This window comes from Papaver somniferum, chromosome 7 (assembly GCF_003573695.1).
Source record: "Papaver somniferum cultivar HN1 chromosome 7, ASM357369v1, whole genome shotgun sequence".
Lineage (NCBI taxonomy): Eukaryota > Viridiplantae > Streptophyta > Magnoliopsida > Ranunculales > Papaveraceae > Papaver > Papaver somniferum.
Genome location: NC_039364.1, coordinates 102951864 through 102969718, shown reverse-complemented (window position 1 = coordinate 102969718; position 17855 = coordinate 102951864). Strand labels below are relative to the sequence as shown.

General features: G+C 37.0%; 1 protein-coding gene and 1 long non-coding RNA gene across 3 annotated transcripts; both read right to left on the bottom strand.

The window, feature by feature from the left end:
- Positions 1-8345: 8345 nt before the first annotated feature.
- LOC113298006 lies at positions 8346-12451 on the bottom strand. Of its 2 annotated transcripts, XR_003333951.1 has the most exons (4): positions 10171-12451; positions 9633-9980; positions 9069-9548; positions 8346-8871 (listed from the first exon to the last, which is right to left on the bottom strand). It is a non-coding gene; the product is annotated as an uncharacterized LOC113298006 (long non-coding RNA). The 2 variants fall into 2 exon arrangements; XR_003333950.1 differs by having other exon boundaries at positions 9633-12451.
- Positions 12452-14660: 2209 nt separating this feature from the next.
- LOC113298005 (cullin-3A-like) lies at positions 14661-17579 on the bottom strand. Its single transcript, XM_026546632.1, has 2 exons — positions 17110-17579; positions 14661-16854 (listed from the first exon to the last, which is right to left on the bottom strand). Exons 1-2 carry the CDS (start codon positions 17211-17213, stop codon positions 15084-15086), a joined length of 1875 nt encoding a protein of 624 aa, XP_026402417.1. The 5' UTR covers positions 17214-17579; the 3' UTR covers positions 14661-15083.
- Positions 17580-17855: the final 276 nt, after the last annotated feature.

Here is a 17855-nt window from a genome sequence, read left to right as displayed (position 1 = left end):
GGTGAATTAAGAGATTGTGGAGTATTTGAGCGTACTAAATATTCTAGGGTTATTAGTAATGGGTACTTTGCAGAAACATAGCTATATTGATTAGATTCATGTTTCGTGACTGAGAAAGAATCCTTGATCATTCTCATACTCTTATTTGCATTAATATTCAGAAATTGAATTGACAACTTTATACTCAACTCTCCCTTAGGAACGAACCTGCTTGTCATTGTGCTACTAGTTAGTGTAAGAGAAGTAAGGAAATTATTTTTGCGAGTTCGACACCTCGTCAAAAATTGGCGCCGCTGTCGGGGAGCAGTCGGTAGTTTGAGTTGTTATTTGATTTTCTGTTTTTGCATTTAGTTTCATTCTTTGCATTTACTAATTTATCTTTTTAGAATTTTATTTTCAGGTACAAACAATCATTCTTTTGGTGTGTGCACAATTGGGAACAAGAGGTAAGTCTCTAAACGAGTTGTGTGCATAACATTTCAAGATGTTTCCTTTTGGGAACAACACATATGGTTCACAAGACCGTACATTTTATGGTGAGCAATTTAATTCTCATTCTTATGACTTCCAACCATACTTGGGAAACAATCACAAGGATGGAAGGATAGTTGTACGTTTAATCAGTTTAATTCTAGACATGTGCATATGCTCGATCACATTCTCTATGAGCTAAAGGCAGTGGAACAACTTGGTAGACAACCAACTAGACCTTGTTTCAATGAGTCTAGCCCAACTCCTGATCGTATTTATAATCATTCACCCATTCAAAAGGATGTGACTTGGGCTGGAAACTATGAAACAAGTTTGGCGGAGCAATCTTCAAATCAAAAATTTGATAGTTTTGTTGAAGCTGTTATTCCCGTGATGCAACAGATGCTTCAAGCAACACAACAATTTTGTGAATTTCAGCTGAGTTACAATGAATCACTCCAAGAACTTCAACGGAATATAGACAACATCAGAAATGGCATGAATCAAATTCAAGAAGAGCGGAACAAGGAAGAGGTTCAAACTCATTCTAACAATTCCCACGGAAGCCAATATAGAGTATGATGAATCCGAAAAAAGACGAATGCTTTAATGTTGATAATGAAGGTGTAACTAGCTCAACTCTTGATCGTGATAATGATCATTCACCTATTTCAAAAGGAAAAAGTTGAGTCTAGAAACACTAAAGTTATTAATGGTAAGACTTATGTTGTGTATGAGAGCGATGATGATTATGACTTCTTTGTGAATAACACCCCTAATTCAGAGATTGTGAAGACGTCGAATGAGAAGTCAACTTGTGATGAAGACCGTAAGGATTACGATGACTTACTTGGAGCAGATTTCGATTCTGATGATGAAGATTTGGAAGTTATAGAAGAAACTGATGAAGAATGGCTCGTAAAGAGTTTGAATGAGAATTGCGATACTTGTGATGTCAGAGAATCAATGGACTTTTTCAGGAGTACTGAGGATCCTGTAATGCGTGAGATTATGCGAGGTTTGTCTATCCCTTTACATGAACTCTATCTAATGATGATCTTCCCAAACTTGAAGTAGTTCTTGTAGAGTTGTTAATCCATCTTTTAGGAAAATACCTCATTTGGGGCTGGAATTGAATGCTTCTAAAGTACTTTACGAATTCCTTGCTTCTAAGTATCCACCATATATTTATGAATTTAGCGCCGTGCAGGTTTCCACAAGAATTCCTTCCACTTTTGTTTCATATACATTTCGCTATGTAGAAAGAACTAACTGTGGGGGTGATTCTTATGTGATGATAGTTTCACTTTTGTTATTTTGTGCTAATATTCTTGTGAAGCTATTGTTAGAATTGCATATTGTTTTGTGGGTGGATCCTCAAATTTTCAGATTGTTGATATATGGCGAGTCTATTTTGAATGTGTCTCGTATACGTCAATCAGGTGCACAATCCCAATTCTTACTTCCTTTTCTTTTTCAAGTATCCCTCTTATTACTTTTGCAATGGTTTGAAACATTGAGGACAGTGTTTGATTTCAGTTTGGGGGTAGGGATCCACAAAAAAAAATTGACGTATACAAAACTCCAACTTTTAGAGATTTTTGAAAAATTTAGAATAAACACTAGCCTTTCTAAGTAGATGGAATTTTTTCTTGACGATGAGGTATATATTGACTGAGTCGAGATTAGATGCCAACTAAATATCTTGTTTACTGTTTATCCTCTATTGTTCAGAAATAGCTATGAGTTGGAGTATCAGTTTATGTAATTTGTATATAATTTGTAGAGTTTGATGCCTTTAGTTACAAAAAATAGAAAAATAAAAAAAAATGCATGATAAACTTCAAAATCTAGAAACTTGTGCCTTCAGGATGACACTAAACAATATAAGTGGATGGAACCACCTTGATTGCAGGAGTTGAGGAACCAATTAACTAAAAAAACGGAGCTCAGGTGTTAGAAATTATATGATGGTTGTTACCATATCTCGGAATCGTCACCATATCACTTTCTGTTTTTATTTTTGCAAACTTTTTGTTTCTCTAAGTGATTTGGTGGGTCACTAACATCGAATTGTTATTACTGCTAGGATGAAATAGAGTGATTGAGTTACTAAAAAAAAAAAAGACCAGGCCAATTAGACCAACTGGATATATAAAAAAGAATGAAATATGGAGGAAAAAAAATGACACTTGGATTGCAATATGTGTGTGTTCTCCCTGCCTCCGTCGCCTAAACAAGCGTGGAATGCAGGATCCACGGGAATTACCATGTAATCTGCTGACAAGAAGCATGCGCTTGGATCCAAAAGATCTAATCATGTTGTCAATTCAAAAAAAAAAAGAGAAAAAAAAAGTGAAAAAAGAAAAAGAAAAAAAAGTTATTATTATTATTGTTCAATTAATAAATTAACCGTTTGTTCCCTTGTATTTGCCAGTCGAGTTGATCTAGAATTAGGATTATCGACCACTGGTTCCCTTGTATATGCCATATGAGTTGATATTAGTATTTAGAGCAGTATCTCAATCCGATAGGATTTTTAGGTTCATCTTGGCGGTGACCTTCAGATAGATATGGGAAACACCGTTCACTTTAGTCAACGTCGCAACCATCTACATCTATATCCATCTTCTTAATCTATTCATGTGTGATTGTGGTTAGTTAGATTCCGAATATTGTGGTTTGTTCAACTTTCTGAATAGAGCTTTGTCACCTATATATGAATTTGATTCTATCTGGGTACTTCCTCTTTTGATCATTTTGGATTCGTTCATAGATTCTTCACAGGCAGTTAAAATTTCGAGTAAAAGGTTTTGTAGGTACACCTCTTGTAAACCTTCACGAGGCTATAACTCGTCCACTAGGGACACCTAGGGTTCAAAGGCTTGTTATTTATACTAAAAGTAACTGTATCCCGGACGACATGGAGTTGTTGTATTTTAGTTTTGTTTTGTTTGTTCGAGGACTAGCAAAGATTAAGTGTAGGGGAATTTGATAGGAGCCTAAAATACATCTTTTGAATGTCAATTTTTTATACTTTTCTTTACTATTTTCTCTTGTATTTTTGTATATTACTTCTTTTGCATTTTGTAGGTATTTTGGAGTCATGTGACGTAAAAGAAAGCAAATTAGGCTTAAAACATTGTTTGGCAGCCTTGGATATCGACGGAGTTGAAATGCAGAAGCACTGAGGCTTCAAGGTGACCAAAACACACAGTTTTATCAGGTCATCAAAGGAAATCCTTTTGAGAATTGTTAAGGACAGAATATATAGCGTTAAGGGCCACCATCCTCTTTGCCTTGTAACCTAGCAGCTGGTTCACTTCCAAGTTCTCTGCTAAGGTTCACTTGCACCGAGTTCTTCCCGTTGCCGAGCCAGTTCTGCCAAGTATTACCGCCGGCTAGCCATGATAATAGAGATGTGTACGAACGGTTTCGAGAGTTCTTAAATAAGTTCAGGGAAACACGGAGCAGTACTGAGTTGTAAGAGAGGTTCGAGTCAGGTTTAATCCCGAGAATACACAGGAAAGAGTACCTGCCGCTACTGCCATTGGAGTTGATTTAATGAAGTTTTAGAAGATCATAGAAGGAATTGGAGTTGGGTTTTGTTCCAGTTCGAATTTCAGCAAGAAAGAAGGCCAAATAAGATCTTCTATTACCTGTCTGTGCAACTGAAGATTGCTGCCATTGTTCAAGGTGATGAACGATGGTGATAAATGTGTGTTCTAAAATGATTAGAATGACTGTGGGTTGTGTTTGAATGCGAATGTGCAGGGAAGGAGTTATTGTGCAATCTCCAATATACGACAGGTACACATCCCTCATCAGTTCGCAAGACGCGCACATGGTGCTTGTGAAAATGCCTGAGCCACCAGTTTTGCACAAATTCAAACTCAGTTGCCTGAACCAGCAATGTCAACAGCTAGATAATAGTTCTGGTAGACATATGCTGAGGATTAGGGTATGGACTCAAAGCCAATATAGAAACATAGGTTGGGTACGAAGTGTTATGGCTTTTGGGTCGATCTGGCAGAATTACAAGTCGAGAAAACAGGGAGGAAAGGTGGGTAGTCTGCCATATTTTCTTGACCCCGTAACAAGGGTTTGCTGTTAGTTTCCATGGGTCTTGTGGTTGTTTCCAGGGAGGAGATCAGGTGGATTGCACAAGGGATGTTGGCACCGGCTAGGAGATGTTTCCAACACCGACAAGGATTAGAAGGTATGGTGTTTAGTTTGAGCGAGAAGTCAGCAGCCAAGATGTGAAGTTATACGCTTTTGCAAGAATATTTGGTTATCAAAAGAAGAACCCTAAAGCTACAGAGATCACCTCATGCCCCCTGCTCGACTGCTATCACCACCATCAACAGAGAGGAGCTCTCCAATCATCATCACCTCCATTCACTCACCTGCATCTCCCAACTGCATATCCATCTGCATACAACGCCATCCTACCATCATCCATTCATCACCACCAGCATAGCATATCACCACCAGCATAGCATACATCATCTGCATCTCCACCAGCTTACACAATTCCATCTTCATCACCATCCTTGCGTACCACCAGTTCCCAGTATCACCTGCATACATCACCAACAACAGCTGGAGTTCAGTTCCATCCTCCATTCACAACAGCACCTTCCAGCCACCACCTGCATCTCACCTCGCCGCAACAACAAGGCAGCAGACTACAAGCAACTACATCAGCAGCAGTTTCACTTTGCAACCACCATTCCACTGTTACAAGACCACGGAGTTCACCACTACCAGTTCACATAATTCCACCACAACCATCACCTGCAGCTGCTTGATTTGGTATTCTTGTTTTCTGTTTAGTTTTGATTGTTATTTCCATGAACTCCAGTAGCTAAGCATCCTGATTAGGGACGATTTCAACGTCCGGAATTGAATTCGAGTTGATATTTAAACCGCCTGTTTTCTTGCAATTATATTGTTATTGCTTATTCATTACCGTGCCAAAAGTGCTTATGAGTTATTTATAAATCGTTTAAGTTGCAAATTAAATTGGTTTACGGATAATTCTAATGCTAGTTGAGACCTCTTCGACCCGTAATTGTCTAGAGAGTCTTAATACAAGTAGTAATATGTGGTTATTGACGATGAGATTTTGTTAAGTAATCATATGTATTGAATGACACTAGTAGATGAACCGAGCTTATGTATTTGTCACTAGGAATAGCATATCTCATAGAACTTAATGCATTTGTTTAAGTCACACCTAGAGAGCGTACTTCTAGGAAACTTGACAAGTAGAATCCGGTAGTCGAGCGCTTCCGTATCCGGTGAATTAAGAGATTGCGGAGTACTTGAGCGTACTAAATATTCTAGGGTTATTAGTAATGGGTACTTTGCAGAAACATAGCTATATTGATTAGATTCATGTTTCGTGACTGAGAAATAATCCTTGATCATTCTCATACTCTTATTTGCATTAATATTCAGAAATTGAATTGACAACTTTAGATCAATTCTCCCTTGAGAACGAACCTGCTTGTCATTGTGCTACTAGTTAGTGTAAGAGAAGTAAGAAATTTATTTTTGCGGGTTCGACACCTCGTCAATCAATACATTGACAAAAATCCCAGAGCTCTGTAAACTAGCAACGCATACAAAGTAACAACTTAAAACACATAAAACTTTCGCCCAAAAATACATGAGCTCTAAGTACGACAGTTCCTGGAAAGATATAACACAACCTCTCCTCCCCATACTTTCCTTATCCCCTCAAAAAGTTCTGCTTATTTTTTTGACAGTAGATGAAACAAGTGAATCACAGGGTTCTTCGATATATCCAAATCTCCCATCTCGTGTAGAGATTGGACAAATGATTCAAATAGCTCAATTGTTGCACATGTGTACAAATGATAATTATTGACAGTTGAATCTATTAACCACTATAATAAGATCCAATATGAGTATAGATGAACTGTCATAATATATAAATGACTTCCATTTTGAGAACTAATTCAAACTTCGAAGCATTTAAAAATGAAATTCGTAATCAACACTTTATCAAACATATTAGGAGCATCACCTATTTCATAATCATTTTACATACGTATCAAATTGATTACCAATTTTCAACTGTACCATGAACAGAAATTCAACAATAAACTGTTGATTGATTAGTTTAGAAGGAAATTAAACTTGATGCAAAAATATACAATCAACCTTCATTAAAACGTAATAAAATAACTTGGGAATTAATCATTAAGAACAATAACTCCATTATCGAATGATTTCTTAAACTCAAAAAGATCTTACAAAGAAAAAAATGGAAAATCTTACCCCATTAGATTCAAGTGATGTTCAGTTAGAAAAATGACGAAGATAGGGAAGAAATCATAGCAATTTAGGTTCTGAGAGAGAGAATTAATTTGAGTCATAGAAAGGAAAAGACGGAAAGTTCAAGAGAGTTAGATACCTGTTCCTGAATTATCATGACTAACTTATCCTTTTTAGGTTTTGCGCAAAAATATGACGGGTATCCGGAAACCGCGGGTACCCAACGGGTAGACCCGCTAAGGACCCGAAAATAAACGGTTCCTTATCGGGCCTACCCGCAGGGTACCAAAACTACTAATGGGTCTAGAATTAGGACCTGGAACCATACCCGAATCAACCGGGTTCGGTTCGGTTCCGGGTAATCGGGTACCCGTTGGCAGCCCTAAAATTAAGAGAACTTTGCTGTTTAGTCCACTAAACCCGATCCGGGTTAATGGCTAGTCCAGCGGAAAAATATATTTACTCGTTAGTCCAAAAATGTTTTGAAAAAAGTAAAATTACTCTACTAACCGTAACATATAACACTATGTATGTTACTACATATATTACTACATACGTTACTAGTAGTATGTTACTACTAGTGTGTAGTAACATACTACTAGTATGTTACTAGTAGTATGTATTGAAACTACATATCAATATGTAGTATCAATATGTTATGACTACATATAAATAAATATTGTTATGTTATATATTGATACTACATATCAATACGTAGTGTCAACATATTGATACTACATATCAATATGTAGTGTCAATATGTTATGTACTACATATAAATAAATACTTTTATGTTATGTATTGATGTTACACATCAATATGTAGTATCAATATGTTATGTACTACATATCAATATTGTTATGTTATGTACTGATACTACATATTAATATTGTTATGTTATACTACATATGTTACTACTAGTAAAGTACTAGTTACTAGTATACTACTAGTTACTACATATTACTACTAGTTACTACATATTGATACTACTAGTTACTACTACTACTAGTAGTATACTAGTTACTACATATTGATACTACATATTGATATTACTACTAGTAGTATATTAGTTACTACATATTGATACTACATATTACTACTAGTTACTATTACATATTGCTACTAGTTACTACATATTGATACTATATATTACTACTAGTTACTACTAGTAATATACTAGTTACTACATATTACTACATATTGATACTACATTACTACATATTACTACTACATATTACTACTAGTAGTATACTAGTTACTACATATTACTACTAGTTACTACATATTGCTACATATTGCTACATATTGATGCTACATATTACTACTAGTTACTACTAGTTTACTTTACTAGTATACTAGTAAAGTAGTTACCTAATTTACTAGTAACATATTTTTTTTACTACTAGTATAGTACATATTAATATGTAGTATCACCATATTGAAACTACTAGTATGTAGTAACATATTACTAGTAACATTTAGAAAATACACTTTATAATCTCCACAAAGTTTTTGGACTAAACATGTTTTTCACGGGTGGACTAGCCATTAACTGGGTCATAAAAAACTGGATTAAACAGTAATTCCTACTAAAATTAATCACCTTAGCATACAGGAATATTAATTCTTTCTCTGAAACTGTTCAAGTAATTAAGACTTCCTGCTCAAACAATCTAAACCAAGCTAAAACTGTACTACAACATAATCCAGACCCTCACTAATGCAATATGGGTACAAGATTCATGTCCTGGACTCCATAACCAATATACCAGGACTCATTACATAGCAGAAATATGGTTTGCCGCCCCAATTTGTTGTGTAATTCCTTGAGTCTCACCTTCCTGGGCATTAGTTTCTCGGATGCAGGTGTATGATTCAGTACCTAATACTACAAACCCATAAAATCCAAAACTGGGTGGAAGTCACGAACATTATTATACATAGATAAACAGGCCAAAATATGTTTTCTTCGGTATTTTTGGACCAGATTAAGAAAAATTCATTGACGCACCTTTGAATTCAGGTAGACAGACTTATTTGGTTATTGCAGCTCCACTGTCTCCAGCGAACAACACCACCAACAATGCCAAACACCTATAAGTCACAATATAAGATCAAAATAAGACTAAATGCCATCACATATTAACGTAAACCACATTCAAATTTGGGTTAAAAATAGATATAGGCCTGTTTTTTTCAGGGTTACCACCATAGGCCCGTTTTTTGAAAATTACAAATCTAGGCCGGTTTTGACCGTTTTATTGAATAAACGGCTAACGGCAGTTATCTACCTTTTTGGCACCGTTTGGGGAGTATAAAAAAACTTTTAAATCCTCAGATCATTGAGTTTCATTGGTAACTCAGTGAGTCCCTCATTATACCGAGTTTCATTTTCACTCCACCGGTTCTTCTGGGTCATATGTGTAAGGTCTCTGTACACGTGGACTGTATGTACGCATCACCGCCATTTGTACATGTGACGTGGCACCTCTAAGAGTTTTTACACATTACTTGTACACGCCTGAAGTTGGTCATGATCACGACTTTAACAAAAACCCATGGCTCCTAAATCGTTCAGAATTCTAACATCACCTTGAATCTCTACCTGCAATCATTTCATTCGATCACAACCATTCCATAGTTCAACAATATCAATCAGTTGACAAAACCCTAACAAGAATTCCACCATTACTCTTTTCAGCTCAATCTCACCACTTCAGTCACCACCAGCAACCAGCTCAAACCATTTTACCAATTTCCGCTGCACAACCCTGTCATGGCAAAAAAACTATGTAGTAACACAGGAATCCCGAACCAGTGTTATGCAGAAATCAAATCTTAGAGCTGGTACACACCTTTAGGAATCAGCAGTTGATACAGATGGAAGAAGTAGTGTTTGGCAGGCTGACATATGCGGTTGTTGTAGAAAGTAGAGCATAGCATAAGAAAATAATACCTAGATAGGAGCAGTCGCAGCGCATAAGAATGAAGTAGTAGCAAAACTGAAGTAGTAATGCCAGCTCTAGTAGAAGACAAGCCTTAAAAAAAAAAAATTTGATGCAGCAGTGATAGGCAATGCAGTAGATGTTGAATGCTTGTCGCAGAGCTGGTGCAGGTATGACATCATTAAGTGCTGCAAGCAGAGAATCTGAAGGTGGACAGGAAAACACCAACAATAGTAAAAACGAGCCACTGCATTCCACCTAACAATGCACAATCAATCCGTAGAAGATCCTCGCATCAGATGGAAGGAATCAAATACTTGCAGTAGATACAAGGAGCAAAGCCTGAATCTGAAGTATATTGGTTCTAACCAGCTGCTACTTAAGATAAGAATGTAAAATCATTATCCACATGTTGAAGGGATGACCAAGTTGAAAAATATCGAATTACCTTCAGCACCATTACAGAATTTCCACTTCAGAAGGTGTATCGAAAATGTTACAGCAGTATGAAACACTGTAGGCAGACGTCCCTTCCATGAAGTACCAGCACATAAGTCACAGAACAGGAGTACAAGGACATAGCAACAATCTAACAGCAACAGAAGTAGGCAAATGTCTTTCACTAAGAAGCAATTATTCCTCTTATTCAGATACTGCAGTAGTGCACCATGAAGCAAAGTCTTCAACTGATTATTAACCTTCGATTATTCTCCAGAAGGCCATAGCACTTTGGATTATTCACTCACATAAGAAATAAAAGTAAAAAAACACCATTGAAGATGAACGTCAACTGTTTTATTCAAAGAGCGTGAAAAGTAGAAGAACTACAGGTTGCACATTGAACACATATACAAGCTGAAAACTAGGTTGCATACTGAATGTATACAAGCTCAACAAAAAGAACTTCAACCTGTACTGAATATAGCTCACCAATTCCAATCCCATAACATCATCTTCAGTTGCATCATTAAACTCGCAAGCCAACTCACTCATAAAAAGAGGACTGTACCAAAGACAGTACCAATGGGATGAACTGATTAAGAAGCTAATTAAGCACATATAGTGCAGCAAACCTTCATTCCGTACACACATCAATACACATCTGTGATTTAAGAGGAGATTTTGCTCACTTTCAAATGGAACAACTTTAAGCTTCTCTCTAATCTAGACAATGTGTAGCAGAGATAGGCATGCTCAGATTTAAAAGCGCCAGGTATCAGCACAAGTAGGACTTGATGAAAGAACTAGTTGCCACAAACTAGTTATGATGAAAAAGCTTTTGAAGACAGAATTGTGTGTTGTTGAGCCAGTGATGTAGAAATTGAACACATGAGATCAAATCTAAAGTAATCTATAAATGAAATTGGAGATTACCAGCAGAGACTCAAATTATAGTTGATGAGGTAAGAGATTTCAATCCACACACCAAACAGGAAATTGAAATAACCAAGAGCCCAAACCCTAAAACTGAATTTTAGATCCAAAATACATGCTTAATCCTGTTTGTTGACGCAGCAGGTATCAAAACAAAACCCTAATTTCGACCAAAAACCTCCAAGAACATACTCCATACTAAATACTCCATGAATCTTAAATCAAAACTTCATGAACAACTGTAATAATCACAAAACACAATAGAGCTTTGATAATTAGTGAATTACGAACCTAATTAGATCTGATAATTTGATTTTGGATGAAGCAGCAGCAGAAGTTGACGAAGAACAGAAGCAGCAGCAGAAGTAGATCGATTTAATGGTGGTTCTGGTGATGAAATTTTAGGTTAGGTCCAAGGATCGACGCGGTTAAGCTTTCCCCTCGATGATACCATAGTAACACAGGAATCCTGATGTCTACATTGCAACGATTTAATCAATTGATTGATAAAGAAAGATAAGTTATTACATATATATCTCTCTCAATACAAAACTCTCAGGTCTCATCTCTCGACTCATACACAGCCCACACACACGTGTGTACACGCTCATGACTTGACACCACTCACACACTCTCTATACACATTTCATATTTATGCTATTACTATGTTCTTTCCAACTTCTAATTCTTCTTTGCAGCAACAACAACCTTCAACACTGCCCAGATTCAGTCTACTGCGACATTCTGTCAAATGACTTGCAAGCATTGCAGTTCTCACTCTCCTGAGCCAACACAAACACAATCCAATTCTCCAACAACGAATTTCAATGGCACCCAAGTTCAAGAACAAGCTCATAGAAAAACTTCTGATCACTTTCGTTTATTTAGAAATCTGTCAATACCCTCATCACTTTCGTTTTCATTTCACAGATTAAAATCATCATCACCAACGATTACCAGTAGCAGGTCAATTTCTTCTCAGCATCAGCAAACCAACTCCATCGTTTTCTAATTCAACCACAATTCAAAACCCTAACTTCTCTGTGATGCCTGCAACTAGAACGGTAGAACCAAATACGAATTCAATAAGAACCCATCTTCTAATTCGTCACAAACCCTTCAAAAACCTCCTAGTGTCTTCCAATAACATCATCTGCAGCTGGTTCATCACCTTGGTTTTTTGAAGCATTTTGCATCACCTTACTCACGGCAGCACCATCTTGTTCTTGACCAACTGACTACCAAATCTCTGCCTTCACAAAAAAACCTTCACACGATTAACCTCTAAAAAAATTAGCAATCGTGTTTGTTTCGAAATTCCATTTTTTGGCTTATTCATTTTCTCTCACAGAGGAAGAACAATTGAAGAAGAAAAGAAAAAATAGACGACGAGATCTGGATTCGTCTTTTAATTTCCATTCCCCTAAAATGAACGACTAAAAATATCACACGTGTCCGTTATAGAAAAATTTGCGAAATCGAATCTCAAGCATCCAAGTTCTTAGAGATGGATCAAGAAAGATAAGTGTCCAAAATTATTACACGTGTAACCCCATACATATCATAAACTAAAGGGTATAAAAGTAAATTGTGCATAATTATATCATCTCATTTGAGGAGAAATTGACGGTATTGAACGATAAATTGATAAAAATAACGGATTTTGATGGAAATATGGACGGAGGCCTAGATTTGCAATTTTCAAAAAAACGGGTTTATAGTTGTCTATCCGGGTTTATAATCCTTCAAAGGTTTCTAATCTCGATTCAACCATAGATTGAAATGACAGAAACTCCAAATTTTAGTCTGTAGCCGTAGAAAATGTCATGGCTATATCAAAACATGGTATAGCCTGATCACACCCCACTTGACTTTTCAGTTTTCATCTTGTCAAGTTCATTAGGTAGACAGGCAAGCTACAGTAGAAGCAACCTATTTCCATGGACCTACTTGTCTTGATGATTTTGATATATCACTTTAACACGCCCACTAAAGCTACATCAGAGAATTTCTGGAGCTAATGTACCTTGTGCCCATTAAAGGATTTTACCAGAGTGGATGAAATTCATTAAGAAAATCAGATGTTTCAAGCATAGCTCGCCAGAGTATGTGGGTTTTAGAGGAGATTACTGCGTCAGCTAGTATTGGTTATGCAAACAGTTTCACCAAGTATCAAGAGTTAATAACACAATCTTTAACAAAGATACTGAAACATACATGGGTATCTAATATAAGAGATTTAGAGAAAGAAACGAAAATTATAACCACAACAAAACCTTTTTTATACAATTACCAAGAATGTACACCATCTTGCATACTCATAAGTGCCTGGATGCCTCCACAACAACTATGACCAACGCCGAATAAATTTTCAACCCTCAAAAAAGATTCTTACATGAACTCATCCTCTATCTACAATAAAACCGACATTACGACCCATGTTGAATACTCAATAGAATGTACTCGCAGACTTACTTTTAGAGAGTTGATCGCAAACTCGGTGTGTTCATTATAGACAAAAGAGCAAGAAAACCTTGAGTTCAAGAAAAAGAGTCATGTTTTTGGAGAATAGGATGGCATGGGACAAAGACTACCTTTGGATTTAGCTCCCGGATCATTGCTTATCTTCCATGCCAGTAATCGCTGTCAACATCCTTCCCAACACATTAAAACCGTAAGGATCTTGGTAGAGAAACATCTAAAAGATAAGGTGGACAAAAAAGCTTGTTGGGGTTGACTGAGAACTAAAACTCCATTCCCTTGTAGTTAATTCTCAAAATCATCATGTTAGTTGTTACGGTTGCATGCATACTTTTGTAGTTGTGCTCTGTCCATATCTGCTGAACACATGTTGGTAAGTCGTTAATTAATCAAACAAAACAGATGAAATTTGCTTAGGAAACCTGAGGTGTATCCTTCTCCATCCTTGAATCAATAATAATGCCTGACTACTTGCCAATCCAACAAAAGAAATTCAGAAATTAATTAACCACTATAAGCCATTGGATATTAGGCACACAAACTTATTTCTGTCCTGTAAGCTAATCAATTGATTAATGGTGTCCATTATGGCAGTTACCTGGACATACGTTCGATTTAAGCATTGCGCCAATGCAATCTCTACACAACACCGAAACATAAAGAATACTATTCTAAGCTATAGTTTAGGACACTTGATCAATATAGCTTCAGTAGCTAAGCTTCATACCTAGCTACGTATATGTAAAGAGCTATATCCATGTTGGCACAATTGACTGCAGGGTTTGAGACATGTAAATAGTAATGGTTTTTGATAAAGCGGCAAAAGACAAAGCAAACACAAATGTTTTTAATAGTAATGGTTTGCATTAGGAGTTAGCCAAGATTTCTGCCACTACAGCCTCATTAAGTATTTAAGTTTGCCTTTGCTTTGCCCGCAAATTCCTTCAATTCCCCCTTCGGAGTGTGAATTCCAGGGACAAGGGGTTAGATAATTATGGCCGCACTTCTTTTCCACATAAATTTCCCAGGTTGTAAAAAGAACAAAATTAACCCCTCCTACCAGTATATGAGGTAAAGAAATTCAGCTCCTAAAGAATGAACAAATGAATAGGGAAGACTATTGTGACAACGACGGGCAGTCGTACGATATACACAGATAAACCAATATAACAGTACAAAGATTTTCTCCCTAAAGATTGTACAAATTTACAGCATTTCCAGACCCCAAAAAATTGGTTTTCCTCAGGCCAGATACTTGTACATATTCATGTTCACTGCATCTCTTTCCAAGAACTCTCGCTGGATGAGAGCCTCAATCCTCTTCTTTATCATAACTGGGTTTGGCAGGAAACGTGACTGCAACTGTTGCGTGACCTCAGCGACAATGCTATTGTGGTCCAAGACACGCCTAGACTTCATGATCCTCACGATTGCCGCCTCTATCTGAGGCTTTCTATCCACCTCCACTCTTTGTTGAATTTCTAGCTTTTCAGGTTCAGACACTTTCTATGTAACAACAGTACCTATCTTCACCTTGTAAGACTTGCAAGTGAACTTGTCGTTGAAAAAAAATGTATCTCCCACACCAATGTCTTTGCTCATTGGTTCCTTCCGAAGGACAATTTTCCCTTTCACACAAGCTAGGGATTGGAGACATCTCTTCAAGTCTGAAGTAGGTAACTTTGTTGCCTCCTCAATCTCCTTATAGCTCAACCGATCAGCATCGTTAAACAGCATCAGTATACACATTTCATAACTGGAGACATTGAGCTCATGTTTCTTCCCATTCCCAAAAGTTACTTTAAGATCAGCTGTACCCATGTTCATTTGCCATGTCAGTCTCCGGCCAGTATGAGCGCCAAGATAATACGCTTGGAACCTTCCACATAACTCCAAAATTTCGGCCGGAAGGATGCAAGAGGTTCTAGGCTGAGTGGGCCAGAACCCAGTCGTGAGAACCTGGACAGACAGCATCGGGCTCTCACCAGCCTTAGCAGCAGTCTGGCTTGCATAGAATCCTTGAGTTGTATCTTTAGATGTGTTCAGGTCTGTGAACATTCCTTCCAGCTTAGAGGTGAACTGGTAACCACATTCTGTCTTGAGCTTAACTATCAAACTTCTTTCTGCATCTTCCGAGATAGATTTTCCTGACAAAAGTCGTTTTGCAAGATGTTGCTTGTAGTACTTCTCAAACACATCTTTCTCTTGTACATAGCGGAATAGCATCAAGACCTTATCATAGAAAATCTCTAAATCTTCCTCGCTGATGCCATCCAGTCCCTTCCGAAGCTTACAATCAACAAACAGTGAAATAAACTCGGGAGTCCGAGCATTCAGATTCATAAAGTACTCAAAAGAGGAATTCAGAGCATTCTGGAATGTCTTGTCGTTGTTAAAAGCCAGACTGATAATCTTGTCATACTTATCCTTTTTATCCGATAAGCATTGGACAAAGTCCATAGGATCCTTTAGCCTCTCAGGATCACTAACCAGTTGTTTGCCAGTTTCTCGGACATGACAACCCATGACATCTCTAATCATTGGCAGCCCTTCAGAGACTTGGCCAAACAAGCTGTACATTCTTCTCAAGTCTTCATACTTGTCATCAACGACCATCTTCACCAAGCCCTTATCGACCAATCTCTGCAAGGGGTTGGCAACCATCTCCTTCTCCACTACATTTATTATTTTCGCTTTGGTCATAGTGGCCAAGTATTTGGAAGCCCTCTCCATCTCTTCATCAAGACGTCTGTCTGCTCTCTCTAGGTAATTTCCACATTCGCAAGACTCGATAAATTGCTGAGATTCAACACTGTAGAAATCGGCTGAGACCTCAAGAAAAGGCTTTTCAAAATAATCTTGATAGACAGAAGAACCCAAATCCACATACATCATTATTGCATTCTTCATTCCTCCCCGAGCTATAACTTCACCTGTTCGCTCTCTCTGCACAAGGTCAAGAAGTGTTTTAAGAAGCCTTGTCTGTATTTGACTAGAATGGATGATGTTATCCCTCCACAGGTTCAATCCAAGCTGGTAAACCGGGGCTCTGTGGGTACTCGGGATGAATGTCCTATCCATGTACATTAATATGCCTTGAATCATTTCTAATGCTTTGTTATGATCTTCCCATTTCCTTTTCAGCACTTCCAGGAACAAATCCCCCTGAGCAGCTTCTATCAATTCTGATACTTCTCTTATATGCTTTGCCAAAGTTGTCACAAGACCTGAGTACAGCTTGTCCCCAAATCTTTGCAGAATCATATTATAAGCATTCCTGAATCCATCCCAAAACATTCAAATCAAAATAAGAATTCTATTAGTGCAATGTCTACCTTTCAAAGGATGTCAAGATATCATCACATTAGAGCAATAAAAAGATTATCTTTATATACAATTTGAAAGACCCTTTCTTGTATAAACAAAACCCAAGAACTAAAACCATCTAAAACCCTAATTACATACAAAAGAACTAAGTTTGTTGATCAATCAATCATGAAAGTATAAAACAAGATTGATAATTAAGTGTTACCTGTACAGTTCTTCGAAGCTGAGATCACTGATATTTTGATTGTATATTTCACGGATTGCATCTTCCAGTATTTTCCATGTAAGCTTTGGATCCACATTGACCATATGCTTTAGGGTTCAATCTTAACAATTCTTTTCTTCTGATTGCTCATACTATCAAGTTAAAAAGAACCCACTCTTGTTTCCTTCTTCAACAATTCTCTAAATGAAATTTGTTCTTCTACTGTAACAAGAAATCATCATAACTCCAAGAAAACTCTTATATCATTAGGGAGAGGAATCAAGTGAAAGAGAAGGTAAAGATTATAAGAAAATAATAGAATCTCTTAGATTAAAGAAAACTTTAGTGTGTTTTAAGGGTACAAGTAAAGATTTTGGTTTTGTTATGTTGAATTCAATAGTTTGATAACAGGGAAATTAAGAGAATAATAAAACAAATTATTGGCTTTATATATCCCATTTTCCCGATGGGACATCTCAATTTGACGGGGGTTGTGGAAGGGCAAGGGAATGCGGATGGGTCTCTAATCTTTTGATTTTCTTGATTACTGTTAAAAGATAGTCCACCGTTGACCCGAAGTCAAAGGTGCATATCATCGTTGATATTTGAACATGAGTGAATGAGAGAGCCCATGGTGTTACAAACTTAGAGCAAGTTTTACGTTGGAATCCAACCTACTCCAAGTTTGGAAAAAACGTAGAATGTCAAGTCTAATAGATTCCAAGTTGGTATCATATATATTTTCT